This window comes from Chironomus tepperi, unplaced genomic scaffold (assembly GCF_022539635.2).
Source record: "Chironomus tepperi strain 1889 unplaced genomic scaffold, CSIRO-AGI_Ctep_v1 contig_19, whole genome shotgun sequence".
Taxonomy (NCBI): Eukaryota; Metazoa; Arthropoda; class Insecta; order Diptera; family Chironomidae; genus Chironomus; species Chironomus tepperi.
In genome coordinates this window covers 135,478-151,378 of record NW_027226141.1, presented here as the reverse complement: position 1 = coordinate 151,378, position 15,901 = coordinate 135,478, and the positions used below count along the sequence as shown (strand labels likewise).

The 15,901-nt window shown below is 32.8% G+C and overlaps 1 protein-coding gene across 1 annotated transcript in view; it reads right to left on the bottom strand.

Annotated features, from left to right (window-relative positions):
• The window catches only part of LOC139093497 (cyclic nucleotide-gated channel alpha-3-like), a 93,360-nt gene that overhangs the window by 11,024 nt on the left and 66,435 nt on the right, over nt 1–15,901 (bottom strand). The window contains exons 2-6 of the mRNA XM_070644235.1: nt 11,334–11,670; nt 5,700–6,520; nt 4,444–4,595; nt 4,200–4,341; nt 3,893–4,030 (exon numbers count right to left, since the gene is read on the bottom strand). Coding sequence (XP_070500336.1) covers nt 3,893–4,030; nt 4,200–4,341; nt 4,444–4,595; nt 5,700–6,520; nt 11,334–11,670 — 1,590 coding nt within the window. The remainder of the gene's footprint in view (nt 1–3,892; nt 4,031–4,199; nt 4,342–4,443; nt 4,596–5,699; nt 6,521–11,333; nt 11,671–15,901) is intronic.

Below are 15,901 nucleotides of genomic sequence, written 5' to 3'. Positions count from 1 at the left end.
TTTTTTGGAAAGAGACGTTCCGAAATGACCCCCAATTTACCCTCCATAGGGTCCGACAGTTTTTTTTTGAAATTTGTAATAATTAAAACAAAAAAATTTAGAAATAAAAAAACGTTATAGAATAATCGGCTATCCATTTTTCGGAAGACGGACGTGCCGAAATGACCCCCTTTTTCCCCTCCATTTAGGGGTCCGACCTTAATTTTTGAAATTTGTAATAATTAAAACAAAAAAATTTAGAAATAAAAATACGTTATAAAAGAATCGGCTATCCATTTTTCGGAGGGAAGGGCGTGTCGCAATGACCCCCACCTCCTCCTTATAGGGGTCCAACCAATTTTTTTAAAATTTTAAAAATTGAAAAAATGTTATAAAATAATCGGCTATCCATTTCTTGGAGGAGTAGAGGTCATTGAGGAAACCCCCCTCCCCCTGACTACTCCCCTGCTTTATTCCTAACTGTTTAAATTTTATATATCAATTTCCTCCCCCCATTCTCATGAATGACTGAATCATCATCAGATATCCATTATGTAACCAGATCAAAAAAAAAAGTGAAAAAAAAGATGAAAAATTCTTTTTTCAATTTTTATTTATCTGCTATGCTCTCTGCTGATAGAATTTTCCGCATATCTGAACATACAATATTGATGTACGGACTCGAGTATGAGAAAGAAATGTTGCAATTCATTCGTGCAGAAAGTTCAATCAGCACAAGTAGTCATTTTGTGGCAGTGTGAATATTTTTTTGTTGATGATTTATATTAGATTCTTGTTTTTTTGGATAGATTTATTGATAGAGATGTTAAATATATATTTTATAGATTTATTTTTATATAGGATAATTATCGAGCCAAGCAAAGCGATTTTGTTAGTTGAAAATGTCATTCATAACATGAAATAAATGAATAGAGGAATAAAAAGGATGTGTGTATGGTGAAAAATGTAATGATTTTTCTAATCTACTAGGTGATATTGAATTAGTGACACTGAATTAGAAATTTGAATTTTAATTAAAAATTGAGAAATAAAATGGAAAAGTTTTGTGATTTTTTGTGCATTCTTTAAGGAAAATTTAATTGAAAATTTCAGTGATTTTTAAATTTAAAATTTAAAAATTTAATTTCGAAAATTTATATGATTTAATTTTAAAAATTAAAAAATTGATTTTTAAAAGTTAAATTATAACTTTATTTAATGAATTTTCAAAAAAATAAATATTGAATTTTAAAAATTGAAAAAAAATGTAAAAATTGGAATTATAAACGAACTTTAAAAAAAAATTATCAAAACCATTTAATTTTAAAAAGTTGAATTTTGAAAAAATTTAAAAATTGAATTTTAAAAAATTGAACAATTAAATTTAAATTGTTGAATTTTAAAAGTTTAGACATTGAATCTTTAAAAAATCAAAAAATTTAATTTCAAAAAATTAAAAAGGAAAATTTAATAATGAGATAATGACAACTATTAAAAATTTAATTTTAGAATGTTAAAAAAATTGAAATTCAAAAATTGAAAAAAAAAAATAATTTAAAAATCAGAAAGTTGAATTTTAAAAACTAAAAAAATAAATTTTGAATTTTGAAAAAAAGTTAAATTTTTTGGTTTTTAAAATTCAATTTTTCAAATGTTTTTATAAATTGAAAACATAAATTTTTGAATATTTTGAGAAATCTTCTTCATTTCAATTTTCATCGATTTTCAATTTAAATTCTCAAAGAATGCACAAAAAATCACAAAGTTAATACGACAACATCAAATATTTGAAACACATAATATATTAATAAGAATATAAGAAGGAAGTAAGGAAGTAGACAGCAGGTAGAATTTATTGAAATATCGAAGAGGCAGCCTAACATTAATTACTTTAATTTATTCTTTATAAGGCCTTAACAACTGTTACACAAATACATCAAAAAAGTTAATAAAAAAAATATCTGAATTTAAAATTTTAATAAGCAAGTAATTCTAACTAATTACGGACATTTAATTTACTTTTGAATGAATTTAAAAAAAATCTCAAATTGTGTAGGAAAATTAGAAAATTGAAAAATTTATTTAAAAAAAGTTTAGCAAAATTTTTAATTTTATATAAAAATAGAATTTTTTTAAAAACATTTTCTTTCAAATCCAACTAACAAAATATTAATAAAATACACACTTTTATCAATCTACTTTGATTTTTCAATCTATCTTGACATGCTGATATTTAAAATTGAAAATCAAGCTGTTTATTGCTTTATTAAAATTAAGCGCTGTTCTATTCAATTTTATTAAATGTCAAACTTTATAGGAAGTATATTTTTATATCATTAAAAGCTTTTATTTTTAGATTCATTTACACTCAAAATGTCAAATTTAATTACTTAAAGCCACATGTAGAACAGAAAATTATAAGCAGCTGAAAATCCTAACATGCAAAAAGACTACTTTTAGATACTTTAGTGGAATTTCGGTACCATGAAAGCATGTCCTTTGCCTGTTAGGGAAATGTTTGATTCTGAGGTTCTGATAATTTGTTGCATTAATTATTTACTTTTTAATGAGATCGGTGATTATTCATTGACTTTACAAGCAAGAGAGCAGAGTTAAAAAAACAACTGTCCTTTGCCACTTTCTGTCACCGATACCTAACAGCGACTATTTTCCACGAAAAGCATCGCCCAACAGGACCGACATGCCAACTCTTTAAACAAGCATATTAAGTTTTAAAAAGGGACGTTAAGGACTGTAAAATTACGGAATTTATACTATTTCTTCTAATTTATCCAAGGGCGTAACTAGAGGTGTTTTGAGCATTTCGTGTGCAATATGTTTGCCATAGCTTATTAAAGGAAAGGCTCTTGTATGCCATGGTTAAATACTTAAAAATCATAAAAATTATCAAGTTTTCACATTACAAATCAAAAATATTTAGATTAATAAACTCAATTAGGTATCCAAAATCGGAGTTGGCAGGACTTTGGGGACTCCGACCTTGAAAAGTCAAAAAGGTGTATTCCGAACTTGACACATCTACTCTTACAAAATTAAAATCAAGAGCTCAAAGTCAAGTTGAAATTCTATTAGTGACGTGAGCAGACTTTACTCCAGGAGGGGTGAGGAGAAATTGGAGGTTTGTTTTAGGGACCGAAAACGCCCGTTTTTGGACAAAATTCTTCAATTTTTTTGGGTTTTTCGTTACAATTATCTTAAATTCCCCTAAATTTTCCATTCCATACAAAGACATCCTTGAGTCAAAGTATATCATGACCATAAAAAGCGATTGGCAACTAGGGTTTGATACTTTCGTAAGTCACGAATTCTACGATCTTTACAATAAAGTCTGACACAAGCTTGGGTTGGGTATTTGTTAGCTTTTCTTCAGAAAAGCCACTTTTCTAGCTTCGTTTTTGAGTTTACTAATCACCAGAACCCCAGCAAACAAATAAAAAAAAATTAAAAAAGCTTTAAAAAAGTTAAAATCTTCAAAAAAATTAATCAATAACCAAAAAAGTACATCTAATAACATAGAAAGTTCAATTTCAAAATTTATTTGTAGTTTATCTTGAACTGCCTTATTTTTTCATATCTGTGCTCTCATGTCAGTCACAATTTTTATTGCAAGTTGTTTTTGGTGATTTTACACATTTTGTCAGCAATACAAACACAGAAAGAGAGATTCTGATTGATCATATATGTTACTGTCAATCAATATGCGCAGTCTTGCATACATTTGAATCAAAATATATATGTTGTATATACAATTGATGATGCAATATGTGAATTTTATGGATTTTTTTTTTTTTTTTTCATGATTTTATACATAAAATATATAGAATAAAAAAAAGAATATGCTGATTAATATCATTAATGTTTGCTTGGCCGCGATATTTACCAAGAGCTTTACCTGCTGTTCCCATATTCAGTATACTAATTTCGCCAAAATACGAGCCAGCTTTAAGTGATGCCATGACTGTTTTACCATTATCACCAACCACTTGTAAACGTCCTCGATTTACTATGTACATCTCCTTACCCACTTCACCTGTATGAGTTGACATATTGCCGAGTATATAGGAACGAGAATGTAAAAAAAAAGGCACAGAAAAAAAATGTCATAATCAGCATCAAGTATAAAAAAGGAGGAAAATTGAGAAATCATGAGATGGCAAAAATGAGGAGCTTATAACTCAATGTATGTGATTATTTATTACCCTTCCGACATATATAGTCACCGGGTGAAAAGAGCACCGGTCGTAACCTCAGCACAAGTTCACACAAGAAACCAGCTTCGGTATTTTGAAATATTTCCACTCGTTTGAGTGTATCTAAATGAACATTTATAGCTATTTCAGCCTGTAATGAGAGGAACAACAACAAAATATATTAAAAATATTATCATATTGCGGTTTTTGGGTCATTTGATGTCATGCATTAAGGTTAGAAGAGTTATTTTACCTTAAGTTTATCAGGAAGACAAGAGACTGCTCTCTCTTCATCGGAACATTTTTGGGTGAGCCATAAATAATCAAACCACTTGATGACTTTCACTTGTAAATGATTTGGAACGCGACGCATTCGCATGTAGGTTTTCACGCCGTCGAGTTTTGCTGGAATTAAAATAAGTTTGAATTAGATTTGATTCTTAAATTTGCTCAAAAAGCTCGACATTCTTCAAAAGCTTGACTTTCTTCAAAAGCTTCACTTCTTAAAAAGTTTGACTTTCTTCAAAAAGCTTAACTTTCTTCAAAAAGCTCGACTTTCTTCAAAAATCTTCACTTTCTTAAAAAAGCTCGGCTTTCGTCAAAAAGCTTGACATTCTTCAAAAAGTTTGACTTCCTTCAAAAAGTTTGACTTTCTTCAAAAAGTTCAACTTTCTTCAGAAAGCTTGAAATTTTTCAAAAAGCTTGACTTTCTTCAAAAAGCTTGACTTTCTTCAAAAATCTCGACTTTCGTCAAAAAGCTAAACTTTCTTCAAAAAGCTTAACTTTCGTCAAAAAGCTTGACTTTCTTTCAAAAATTTGACTATTCTCAAAAAGCTTCAATTTCTTCGAAACGCTTGAGTTTCTTCTAAAAGCTCGACTTTCTTCAAATGGTTCAACTTCCTTCAAAAAGTTCAAATTTCTTCAAAAAGCTTGTCTTTCTTCAAAAAGTTTAACTTTCTTCAAAAAGCTTGACATTCTTCAAAAAGCTTGACTTTCTTCAAAAAGTTTGACTTTCTTCAAAAAGTTTAACTTTCTTCAGAAAGCTTGAAATTCTTCAAAAAGCTCGACTTTCTTCAAAAATCTTCACTTTCTTAAAAAAGCTCGGCTTTCGTCAAAAAGCTTGACATTCTTCAAAAAGCTTGACTTTCTTCAAAAATCTCGACTTTCGTCAAAAAGCTAAACTTTCTTCAAAAAGCTTAACTTTCGTCAAAAAGCTTGACTTTCTTCAATAAGCTCGACTTTCTTCAAAAAGCTTGACTTTCTTCAAAAAGCTTGATTTTCTTCAAAAAGCTTGACTTTCTTCAAAAAGCTCAACATTCGTCAAAAAGCTCTCATTCTTCAAAAGCTTAACTTTCTTCAAAAATCTCGAATTTTTTCAAAAAGCTTGACTTTTTTGAAAAAGCTTAAATTTTTTTCAAAAAGCTTAATTATTTTCAAAAAGCTTAATTATTTTCAAAAAGCTCAATTATTTTCAAAAAGCTTAAATTAAGTCAAAAACCATCAACTCACCCTGAAACTCCTTCCGAGCAGCACTAACCGACGTGACAATATTAGCAACATGCCCAAGAACCGTTGCAAACAGCATCAATCCAAACAATAATTGACATATCACGTAAACATATTCAGCTTTTGATCGGGGTCTTGGTAAATCACCAATTGTCGTTAAAGCAAGCGTACACCAGTAATAACTTTGTAGATATTGTTTAACAACATCAACTGATTCTGAATCGCTAAAGACCCAATTCTTTGAACCGAATCCATTATTCTTATTAATTATATGATACAAGCATCCATTCCAATGGAATATCACCAGTAAATAGTGTATGAGCGATGTCGAACGAAAAAGATTTGGATAATTTGTATGACGTTCCGTACGATCCATGAACGCCCAAAATCGATAAATTTTGACTAATCGAAATGACCTTAATATTGAATTGAATCCGATGCTCAAATATAAAAAATCTAATGGTAACAAGCACAGACAATCGATATAAAAGGTCGTCGAATTCATATAATGTTGACGCATTTTCGATGAATCCGTTTGTAGTACGCCATCCTCAAGATATCCCGTACGAAAGTGAAATAGAATATCGAGTAAATATAAAAAGTCGGAAAAGTAGTCAAGACAGAACCACATAAGTAGCGTTTCGCCGTTAATCTCTTGAAATGCAAAACGAAAGATGATGACCCAAAAATTATATAAAAATGCTAATGACACAACCATTGACCAGTAATAGCAAAGACGTCCCGCGGGATCGAACACAAATGTCCATTTTGGTGAAGACTTTCGATGTGATGTTGTTGTGGCACATACTGAGCGACGTATTTGTCTGTAGGGAAAAAATGGGAATGCATTAAAATATATGTGAAATTAAATTAAATGTGTGCGGCGATGATAATCAAAAGTTTGATGTTTTAAAGGCAGAGCTCGAAGTTGACTCAGATTTTACTTGAGTCGACAATTGCATACAATATCCGAGTTGTCTTCGAGATCTGTTGTCTGAAAGGCTTTTTGGGTTGAAGAATTAATCTTGGGGGTTTGTCCAAACAAGCTCAAATGGAACAGACTGCAATTAATAGTCATAAAGTCTAGTTAAGAACTATTCATTTGTGGTACTTGCCATTTTATGTCAAGAATTATAGTAGACACAGCCTGTGTCACACATGGTTGACTAATCGAAGCCAGTTCTACTCGGGAATTTAGAGACAGCTATGTCATGGATCCTTTATCCTACAACCTTTGACCCCTTATCGATATAATTCCATATTTCGATGTCTGTATGGAACCATTCATATGCTTTGTAATACACTGATCCCGAATAGCACAAACTTGTTAATCCCAAGTTAATCCAGTGTTGTCCAATCTTTTGTTCCGACATTCTAGGTAGTAAGCAACAATTGAAACAGCACACATGCGGTTCACGACACACTAGTGTACCGCGGCACACAGCTTGGATCATACTGAGTTGATTGATTAATCGATGGTGGTTCCCACTCTGTTTTGGTGCCGAATATTACTCGACATGTTGCTGAACTTATATCGAATCTGCTCAATTTCTTTGTCTAATACAGTGTTGCCAAATCTTTGTGCCACGGTACACTAGATTTTCGTTGCAATTTTTTCAAAATGACATGAACCTTATGCTTTATATGGCAACTTTCATTCTGTACTCCCAAGATGTGCAGTTCCACAAAAAAGCTTCAACAACACTGGCCCATTAGAGCTGTCTAGGAATTTCACAAAACATCATTTTAATTTGATTACTAATTACATATCATGTTACACAAAATTTAGAACATAAAATAATATCTTGTTCAAAAATTGCTAATTATTCTGTATGCATGATTACATGCCCATGAGGTATTATTATTGTTCAATGTAAATTATCTTGTGAACATAAACATATTTTGTAATATTGAGTAATTCAATGAATTGGCATTGTTAGTCAAATTAGTTCAATATTGAGTCTTTTGGAAGCAAGACATTGAAAATGGGGCAGCCATCGATAGAGAAAGACTGTAAGTTGAAGTTTTGTGTTTCTTAGATTTTTAAGGAACAGTTAATCTGGAATTGAAGCTGGACTAGAGTGAATATAGCATGGATTTGTTAGCTTCGGACGATTTTAGCAGTATCTAGAAGCTAGCCGGAAGGGAGCCTGACTGACTAACTGACAGGGTGACTTGCTGGCAGACTGGAAGCGTGGCTGGCTGTCTGGCAGATTGGGAGTGCAACTGACTGGCTGGTTAGCTGACTAGTAAAGTGGCTGGCTGACTGACTGGCAGTGTGACTTGTTGGCTGACTGGCAGAATGACTAACTGACTGGCAGGGTAGATGGCTGACTGACTGACTGACTTGCAGTGTGACTGACTGACTAACTGGTAGGGTTAACTGAATGACTGACTAGCAGGGTGGTTGGCTGACTGACTGGCGGGGAGGCGGACTGACTGACTGACATTGCAACTGGCTGACTGACTGGCAGGATGACTAACTGGAAATGTTATACTTCACAAGAGCCAGTAGAAAAAAAAATTGCATACAAATTTCAATTGGTTTTTAACGAGCCGAAACGAATTCAAATCGACTTCAACCTCCGAAATTCGAATTTAATTTGACCGTTAATTTTAAACTTTCCAAAATTTAAAAAATATTTCTCTATTCCAGCACTCAAAGGAGTAATTGTCATAATGCTCCGCCTAATTGGTGCATATTCACCAGATGGAACTCTTCTGTCAGTTCCACAGATAGTTGAAACGATCATTCAACTTATAGCACTCGTAAGTCAAGTGTACGGACTTGTTCATTTATGGCCAAATCCAGCTGAATTATGTAGATCAACAGCTATTTATCTATTGAGTACTCAATCAGTCATTCGAGGCATAAGTAGATTCACAAGAGATGATGAGAAGGCATTGAAGGAAATGTTCGGAATTATTGACAGATTTTTTAATGAAAATGAAAAAAATGAGAAATTTTGTCCAAATTTGGTATCGAATGTCAGGTATTTCAGGAAAGTCATCATATCGTATTTGATAGCCTGCTACATATTTTATCACTTGCCAGTCACATCAGGATGGCTAATGACTTTAATGACTGGAGAATTTGTATTGCCGGTGCCAATTAAATTCCCATACATCGATTCCAATACAATATTCGGCTATATATTCTATCAGGCATTTATAGCACTAGTGTCAACAACATTATTCCTCATTATTGCTGCTGGAGATACACTCAACCTTTATCTTAGTCTACAGACAATCACAATGGTTGATATATTCATGCTTAAGCTGCAGTTCCTTGGAGAAGATTTGATAAAAGTTCGGGAAATGGAACTGGAAATTCAAAATGATATGTCACTGTCCAAAAAGATGAAGACCAAATCTGACCAGCTTTATCCACAGGAAGCTCAAAATATTTTAAAGTCGACAATCAGTTCCAATTTGAATAAGCTGAAAATCATGAAAATTCATATAAATCGGGAATTTATAAGCTTAATAAAGGAACACAGCAGCTTTAATGACTACATATCGCAAATGCTGTCGTTTAGAGAGCTGATTACATTCACGACTTTATACCTGAATTTCATTGGAATTGGACTATCTTTGGTGATTATCAAGTTCTCATCAATATCATTTGGAATTGCAGCTGGAATGGTTTTTACACTTCAAGTGTTCATGCATTGTGTAGAAGGAACATTAGTGTTGATTCAAAATGGGAAGCTATTGACTGCAGTTCAAGAATTTCCATGGTTTGAGTTGGATAGTGTCCAAAAGAAAATATTTTTGCAGTTCCTTTGCGTCTGTCAATGTACTAATTGTATATCCGTACCGATTATCGGGAATGTGAATATGGAATTATTTACTGATGTAATGCAAGCTGCTTATTCATTTTTGATGTATGTGATTCAGTTTGTGAAATAATTTGAACTAAGTGGAAGCAAATTTATAACTGACAGTGAGTTTCATCACTTAAATGAGGGTATCCCAGACATAAAAACAGCAAGCTCACATAGATGCTCATTTTCAGAAGCTTTTTTGGCTTTTTGCTCGCAAAAGTGAGTATGCTCTTTGTTTGTTAGGGTACGCAATCAATTTATTTGAGCATATTTAATTTTGTGAGTATACAAATAAGAATGCTCAATATCTGTTTTGGAATAATTAAAATTTTTCTGTCAGTTGCAGTCCTTGTGAATTCTGAATTTATACTTAGTGTCATACCACTTTTTGATTAGCGATTTTGATGAGCTTAATAAAAATTTGAAAAATTATTTTAAATACACAAAATTGTCATTTCTTCTTTATGAGCTTACTCAGTGACGGAGGGATAGCCAAATGGCTCGAGTTTGGAGCCATGTCGAATATGAAACCCTTCTAAGAATTGACACTTTTTTATACCGAAAAATGCTTTGCCGGATTAAAGGTACGACATGATATTGTCCAGTGATCTGCAGTATTTTTGTTGGAACGTGGCTGTAATTTTCTCCTTGCTGCTGTGTCCTGACAAAACTTCAAAATGTCCTGATTTTTGGATAAATTATGAACATTTTCCTTGCAAGGTCCTTGGAAGGTCAAGATTCAAGCTCAAACTTAGAATGCTCCGATTTTTTGCAAAAGAGCACCGATATTTTGGGTAAATCCTCTGATCATCTTAATTTAGAACCATTTTATGGCAAAACAAGGTTTGTCTTGTTGTTCGGCTCATCGAATCAACATGACTAACAATCGAAATTGCAAAGCTGATTGGTAATTAGTAAATTACGAGTTTTAAATTTTTAATATGAGAATAAAAGCATGTGAATATGGACACATTTTGAAATAATTAACAATTTCTGAAATTTCGAAAAAATTGTTAGTATTCTATTTAGACTTGATGAATCAAGAAGTACAATGTCAAGGTCTTCAGTAAAACCGCTCATTTATTACGTACTTTTTAGGAGAGTACGTGTGAGTAGTTAGGTGAACGTTCTCAGGTGAAAATATTTGAAAGACATATTTGAATTTTTCTTGTATTTTAATTATTTTAAACTTAATGCAAATATCAACTCAAATGAACATTTCAAAAATAACCCAAAAATCTAAATTAAATTGAATCTACAATGTTGCAATCGAAACAGCAATGACCACCCCTACACAAGCTCTATCCAAAATATCACAAAGCGACTGTTGACAATACAAATTTATATTACCAATAAAACCCTTTTATATCCAAACAAATTTGATTAGACTACTTAAAAATTTCTTCAATGTAGCAAATTGAACATGTCACGAACATGAGCTTTTATATTTATTTACTTCCATTTTTTTTTTTGTTCTGTTCAGCAAACTAGCCGCAAGCATATCCTTTTCATTTAACCATTGGTCCATTGTAGAAAAGTTACAACTTTGTTGTGTATTCGAGATATTCAACAAGCAATGACCCATTCATGTTGTACATCGTATGTATGCCTTAATAGCTAATGAATGGAAAGCCCAATCGGCAAATTCAATTATATTTTTTTTTTTACAAAAAAAAGTTTCTTCTTTTGTCCATTTCAATTTGATTATCATCATGAATGGCTACATTTTTTAACCGCACTGCAGCACATACAGACACAGTTAATATGTAGGATGTAAATGCTGTCCGACAATAATCAAGTTTACACTCACCTATCTGCATTATTATTACTATTGACACCATTTCCATTATTGCTAGTTAAATGATTGGTCGATGCTGATGTGGCAGTCGGATGTGCAAGCGATTCACGCTGTCCTGTTGACGGATTCCATGAGCCAAGTAATGGCTGTTCACCTGCTTTTAGTTTACTACTACTTTTGCTCTCATTCTTACGCGATAAATCCATATCAGACGTTGTTGCTGAATAGGAATGTAATGGATGTGATACGCATGGTACTGACAAGCTATCACGTGATGAAAAAAATCCTTGCTGACTAATGCTTTGACCAATTTGGGGTCTTTGCATTCCAATCTTTGAATTAACAATGTCTGTAAATGGATAAAAAAAGGAAATTTTGGTGAGATAAAGTTATAAGGCATAATTTGTGGGTAATAAACATCATGGACAGGAGGTTGAAGGCACTATGAACTTTCATGTTGCTATGGGAATGGAATTCCATAAATGACTGTTATTGGGAAGTTCATAAGCCAATTAAATTTTTACAAAATTAATTTAAATAAGTTTCTGAAAATAAGTAGCTTAGAATCATGACTGTACAAGCCTTTGACTTCAATTAGTTCTGAAAATAAAAATAATATTCAGCAGTTCACTTTTATTATTTTTAATTGGTCTGTATTTTGAACTTTTTAAAATTGGTAGCTTTTTTTTGGAATTACTTGATATTTAATTGTATGCTATTAGATGTACCAGAATAGCACAATCGATCGAAAATTCGGAACAGGACGGCACAAGGACGATATGATTCAGATTTGGTGTTAAATTCGACCTAACTCATATCCCCGACCGCCATGAATCTGGACAGAATCCGGAATTAATTTAAATTTGATTCAAGAGCAATCATGACTTTGAATTCGTGCTTGATTCAATTTTAAATCTGACCTCAAGATGACATGACTCGAACTTGGTGCCCAATTCGATTTTAAATCTGGTTCCACTTTAGCATGACTCTGACTTGGAACCTGATTCAATTTTAATCTGATCCCAGACTGCCATTACTCTGAGATCAAGTACTGAGATTCGATTTAAATCCGGCCAAAAGATGTCATGACTCTGACTCGATGCCGGATTCGATTTAAATCCGACGCCAGGCCAGCATGACGTTGGCTTGTTGTAAAACTTGATTTAAATCTAACACAAGAGTAGTATGACTCTGATTTAGGGCCGGATTCGGCTTTAAATCTGGTTCCAAGTTAACATGACTCTGACTTGGTGGCAGATTTGATTTGAACCTAGCTCCAGACTGGATTCGATTTAGATCTGGCACTCGTGCCGGTATGACTCTGATTGGTCCATGTGACATTATGCAGAGTTTCGCCGATCCCGGTGCCGGATTTTGGATCAATTATTCGATTTGTGCTATTCGGTATATCACATGACTTTTAGACATTTCATGGCTTCCTTGTAATAAACGGGGTTATCAGAGGGTGGTTTTGAGGGTATTCAAAAACGGGATAAACTAGGTCAGCAACCATCCAACCTAATTGTTAAAAATTCTTCATTTTTTTAAGGTTTTTGAAGACAAAAATCCCAAAAACCCACAAAATATTCACCTTTAAACACCATTTAAACAGTCAAACTGAACAAGCCTTTAAACCTTCAAAAAAAAACAATTTGTTCCATTTAAATAACTTCAAACAATTCAACAGGACATCACTCATTGACCACTACAGTTTATTGATTCAGCAAACGAGTTTAGGAATTTTGATGCTTAATTCAATCAAAAATGTGATGAATTTCAATCGATTTTACCTTCAAAAATTTCCCATTAGAATTTTTTTTTCAATTACAATTTCAACTGGAAACAGCAAATAACTGAATGTATGAATGAATATGGATATGCAGGAATGAAAACACACACAAATGGAACTGGAATAATAGCAACAAGAATGAAAGTAAACAAAAAAAAAGTTTAATCTTATTTCTTTCAGCCATAGGGGCGCAGTCAAGCCAGCATGATATAAAACAGTAGTTCACAGGAAATTGATGGAAATTTTTTTGTTATTTGTGTGTATCCAAATGACACACGCAACTGAGATGGGAGATTTAGGATAGAAAAAAAATGCAATAAAATCATTTCAAATGTCAAATATACTTTTTGGGGTTTATGGTTGGAGATATTGGATGTGATTATTATTAGTTTGTCTTTTTGTCGTCTAACTGTTGTCTATATGTTGTGTATCTGTCGTCTCTATCTGTCATGCATCTCTCAATGTCTGTCGTGCATTTGTCATGTATTTGAGTTGCGTCTGTTGTGTAAATATCATGTATCTGTTGTGTGTATGTTGTGCATGTGCCATGCATCCATTAATTCTCGGTGTTATATCTGTCTTGTATCCGTCATGTATCTGTCGTGTATCTGTGGTGTCACTGTCGTGCATCTGTCGAGTATTTTTCATGTATCTGTCGTGTATCTATCATGTATCTGCAGTGTACCTCTCATGAATCTGTCATGTATATGTCATGTATTTGTAGTATATCTGTCATTTATCTGTCATGTATCTATTATGTTTCCGTCATTTTTCCATCGTGTATCCGTCGTTTATCTGTCGTGTATCTGTCATGTATCTGTAGTGTAAACCTGTCACGTATCTGTCATGCATCTGTCGTGTATCTGTATTGTATCTGTCGTCTTTCATCTTTCATGTATCAGTCTTGTATTTGTCATGTGTCTGTGATGTATTTGTCATGTATCTGTAATGGTTCTGTATATGTCTGAACTGATTTGTTATGTATATGTCGTGTATCAGTCATGTATCTCTCATGCTTCTGTTAATAAAAACCTAAAAATGCGTTTCATCTTCAACAGATATTGATCACAACATCATCAACTTATTTCCTGCTTTGACAGAAAAAGGCATGTGCCCATGAAAAATGTCAATACACTCTCCATGTTTTGCACATATTAAATTAGTATCTCACACTGCGAATACCATAAAAATGATATAATCTAAAGGAAAAAGTCGGATAAAAAAGTGTGGTAAAAAGAACAACAACAAACCGCAAAGTCATCAACATGTGTGAAGTTTATCAAAAAAGGAAGAAGGGAGGATAAACATCAAAGACATATTATGCACATTGGAAAGTAAATCAAAAGCATTTTTATATCCATCAAGTTGGCCTTTTTTTTATCAACCACAGCCACTTTACTCACCTATTAAGCTCTGTCGACTAAATGTCGTCTCACAATTTGTATCATTCGTTATATTTATATTAGTAAAATTTGTATTGATGCTGCACTTTGATGGTGCAGTAAAGTGCATTGTATTAGCATCATCAAAATCACTTGACTTAATACGATTACGTAATTGAAGTTGATGTTGCTTCCGCTGTTGTTGCTGTTTATGATGTAAATGCATTAACGATGGACTCTTAGACTCAATAAAATGACATTCATGTGTTGACCTAAGGTTATTATTGTCATTTGGAACGCAGAAATTGTATGCTATAGGACGTGATTGTAGCACAAATTAAAAAACCCGGGACGATTTAGAGAAAAAAGACAGAAAGAACCAAAAATAGAATTGTTATATGAGAATGAGAATGGAATTAAGAATGCTGTGGAATTATATATTTTTTAATTGCATACGAAGAGATAGAGCACAAGCATAAGAGACAGAGAAAGCACACAGCATTTAAAAATAAAAAAAACCATTGAGGCATTGCGGGAAATAAAAAAACACTGAATGAGGAAGAGACAGAATTGATTTTTTTTTTCGGGGTAGATCTAAATGTGGGAATGTGATCATTAAATGGCAAAGCTTCACTAATGAAGCACATAATTTTAAAGCTTAATGCTTACCATTTTTTGAAATGGTAAATAGAAATCTCTTTATGATTATAATCTTGTTTAATTTATCCTTAACATTTGAAATGCTTCTTAATGGATACTGATTCCCATATTTGCTTTTAGCATAACAGCATAAATATGCGCTTTTGAGTGGTTTTTTGGATGTAAACTTAATTGTCACAATCTCTGAGATGAGATAGACAGGTTATTAGCTAATATGTATGTAAATTGCATAATATTTTAGACAGTTGTAGACACAAAGTACGAATAGCACTATTGGAATAATCGATACTAAATCTGAAACCAGACCGACTTTACTATGACATGGTTCTGAACTTGAACAGAATCTGGCACCAGACCGGCACTGCCTTGGCATAGTGCTGGTTCTAAATCAAATCTGGCACAACACCAGCATGATACTGGACTTAAACTGAATCTTGTATTATACCGGCATGACTCTCGCAAAGTACTGGATTTAAATTGAAACTGGCATCACATTTCTCTGGCATGGTGCTGGAATCAAGTCTAATCTGGCACTTCATCGTCGTTACTTTGGCATGGTACCAAATTTAAACTGAATATAGCACCATACCGACATAAACCTGGCATAATGCTGGATTTAAGATGAATCTGGCACCGCGCTGTTGTGACACAGACATGATACAGCATTTAAGTCAAATGTAGCACTTCACCGGTGTGAATTTGGCATGATACGGTGCAAGTTTCAAACCGAATATGGCACAAAGGTAGAG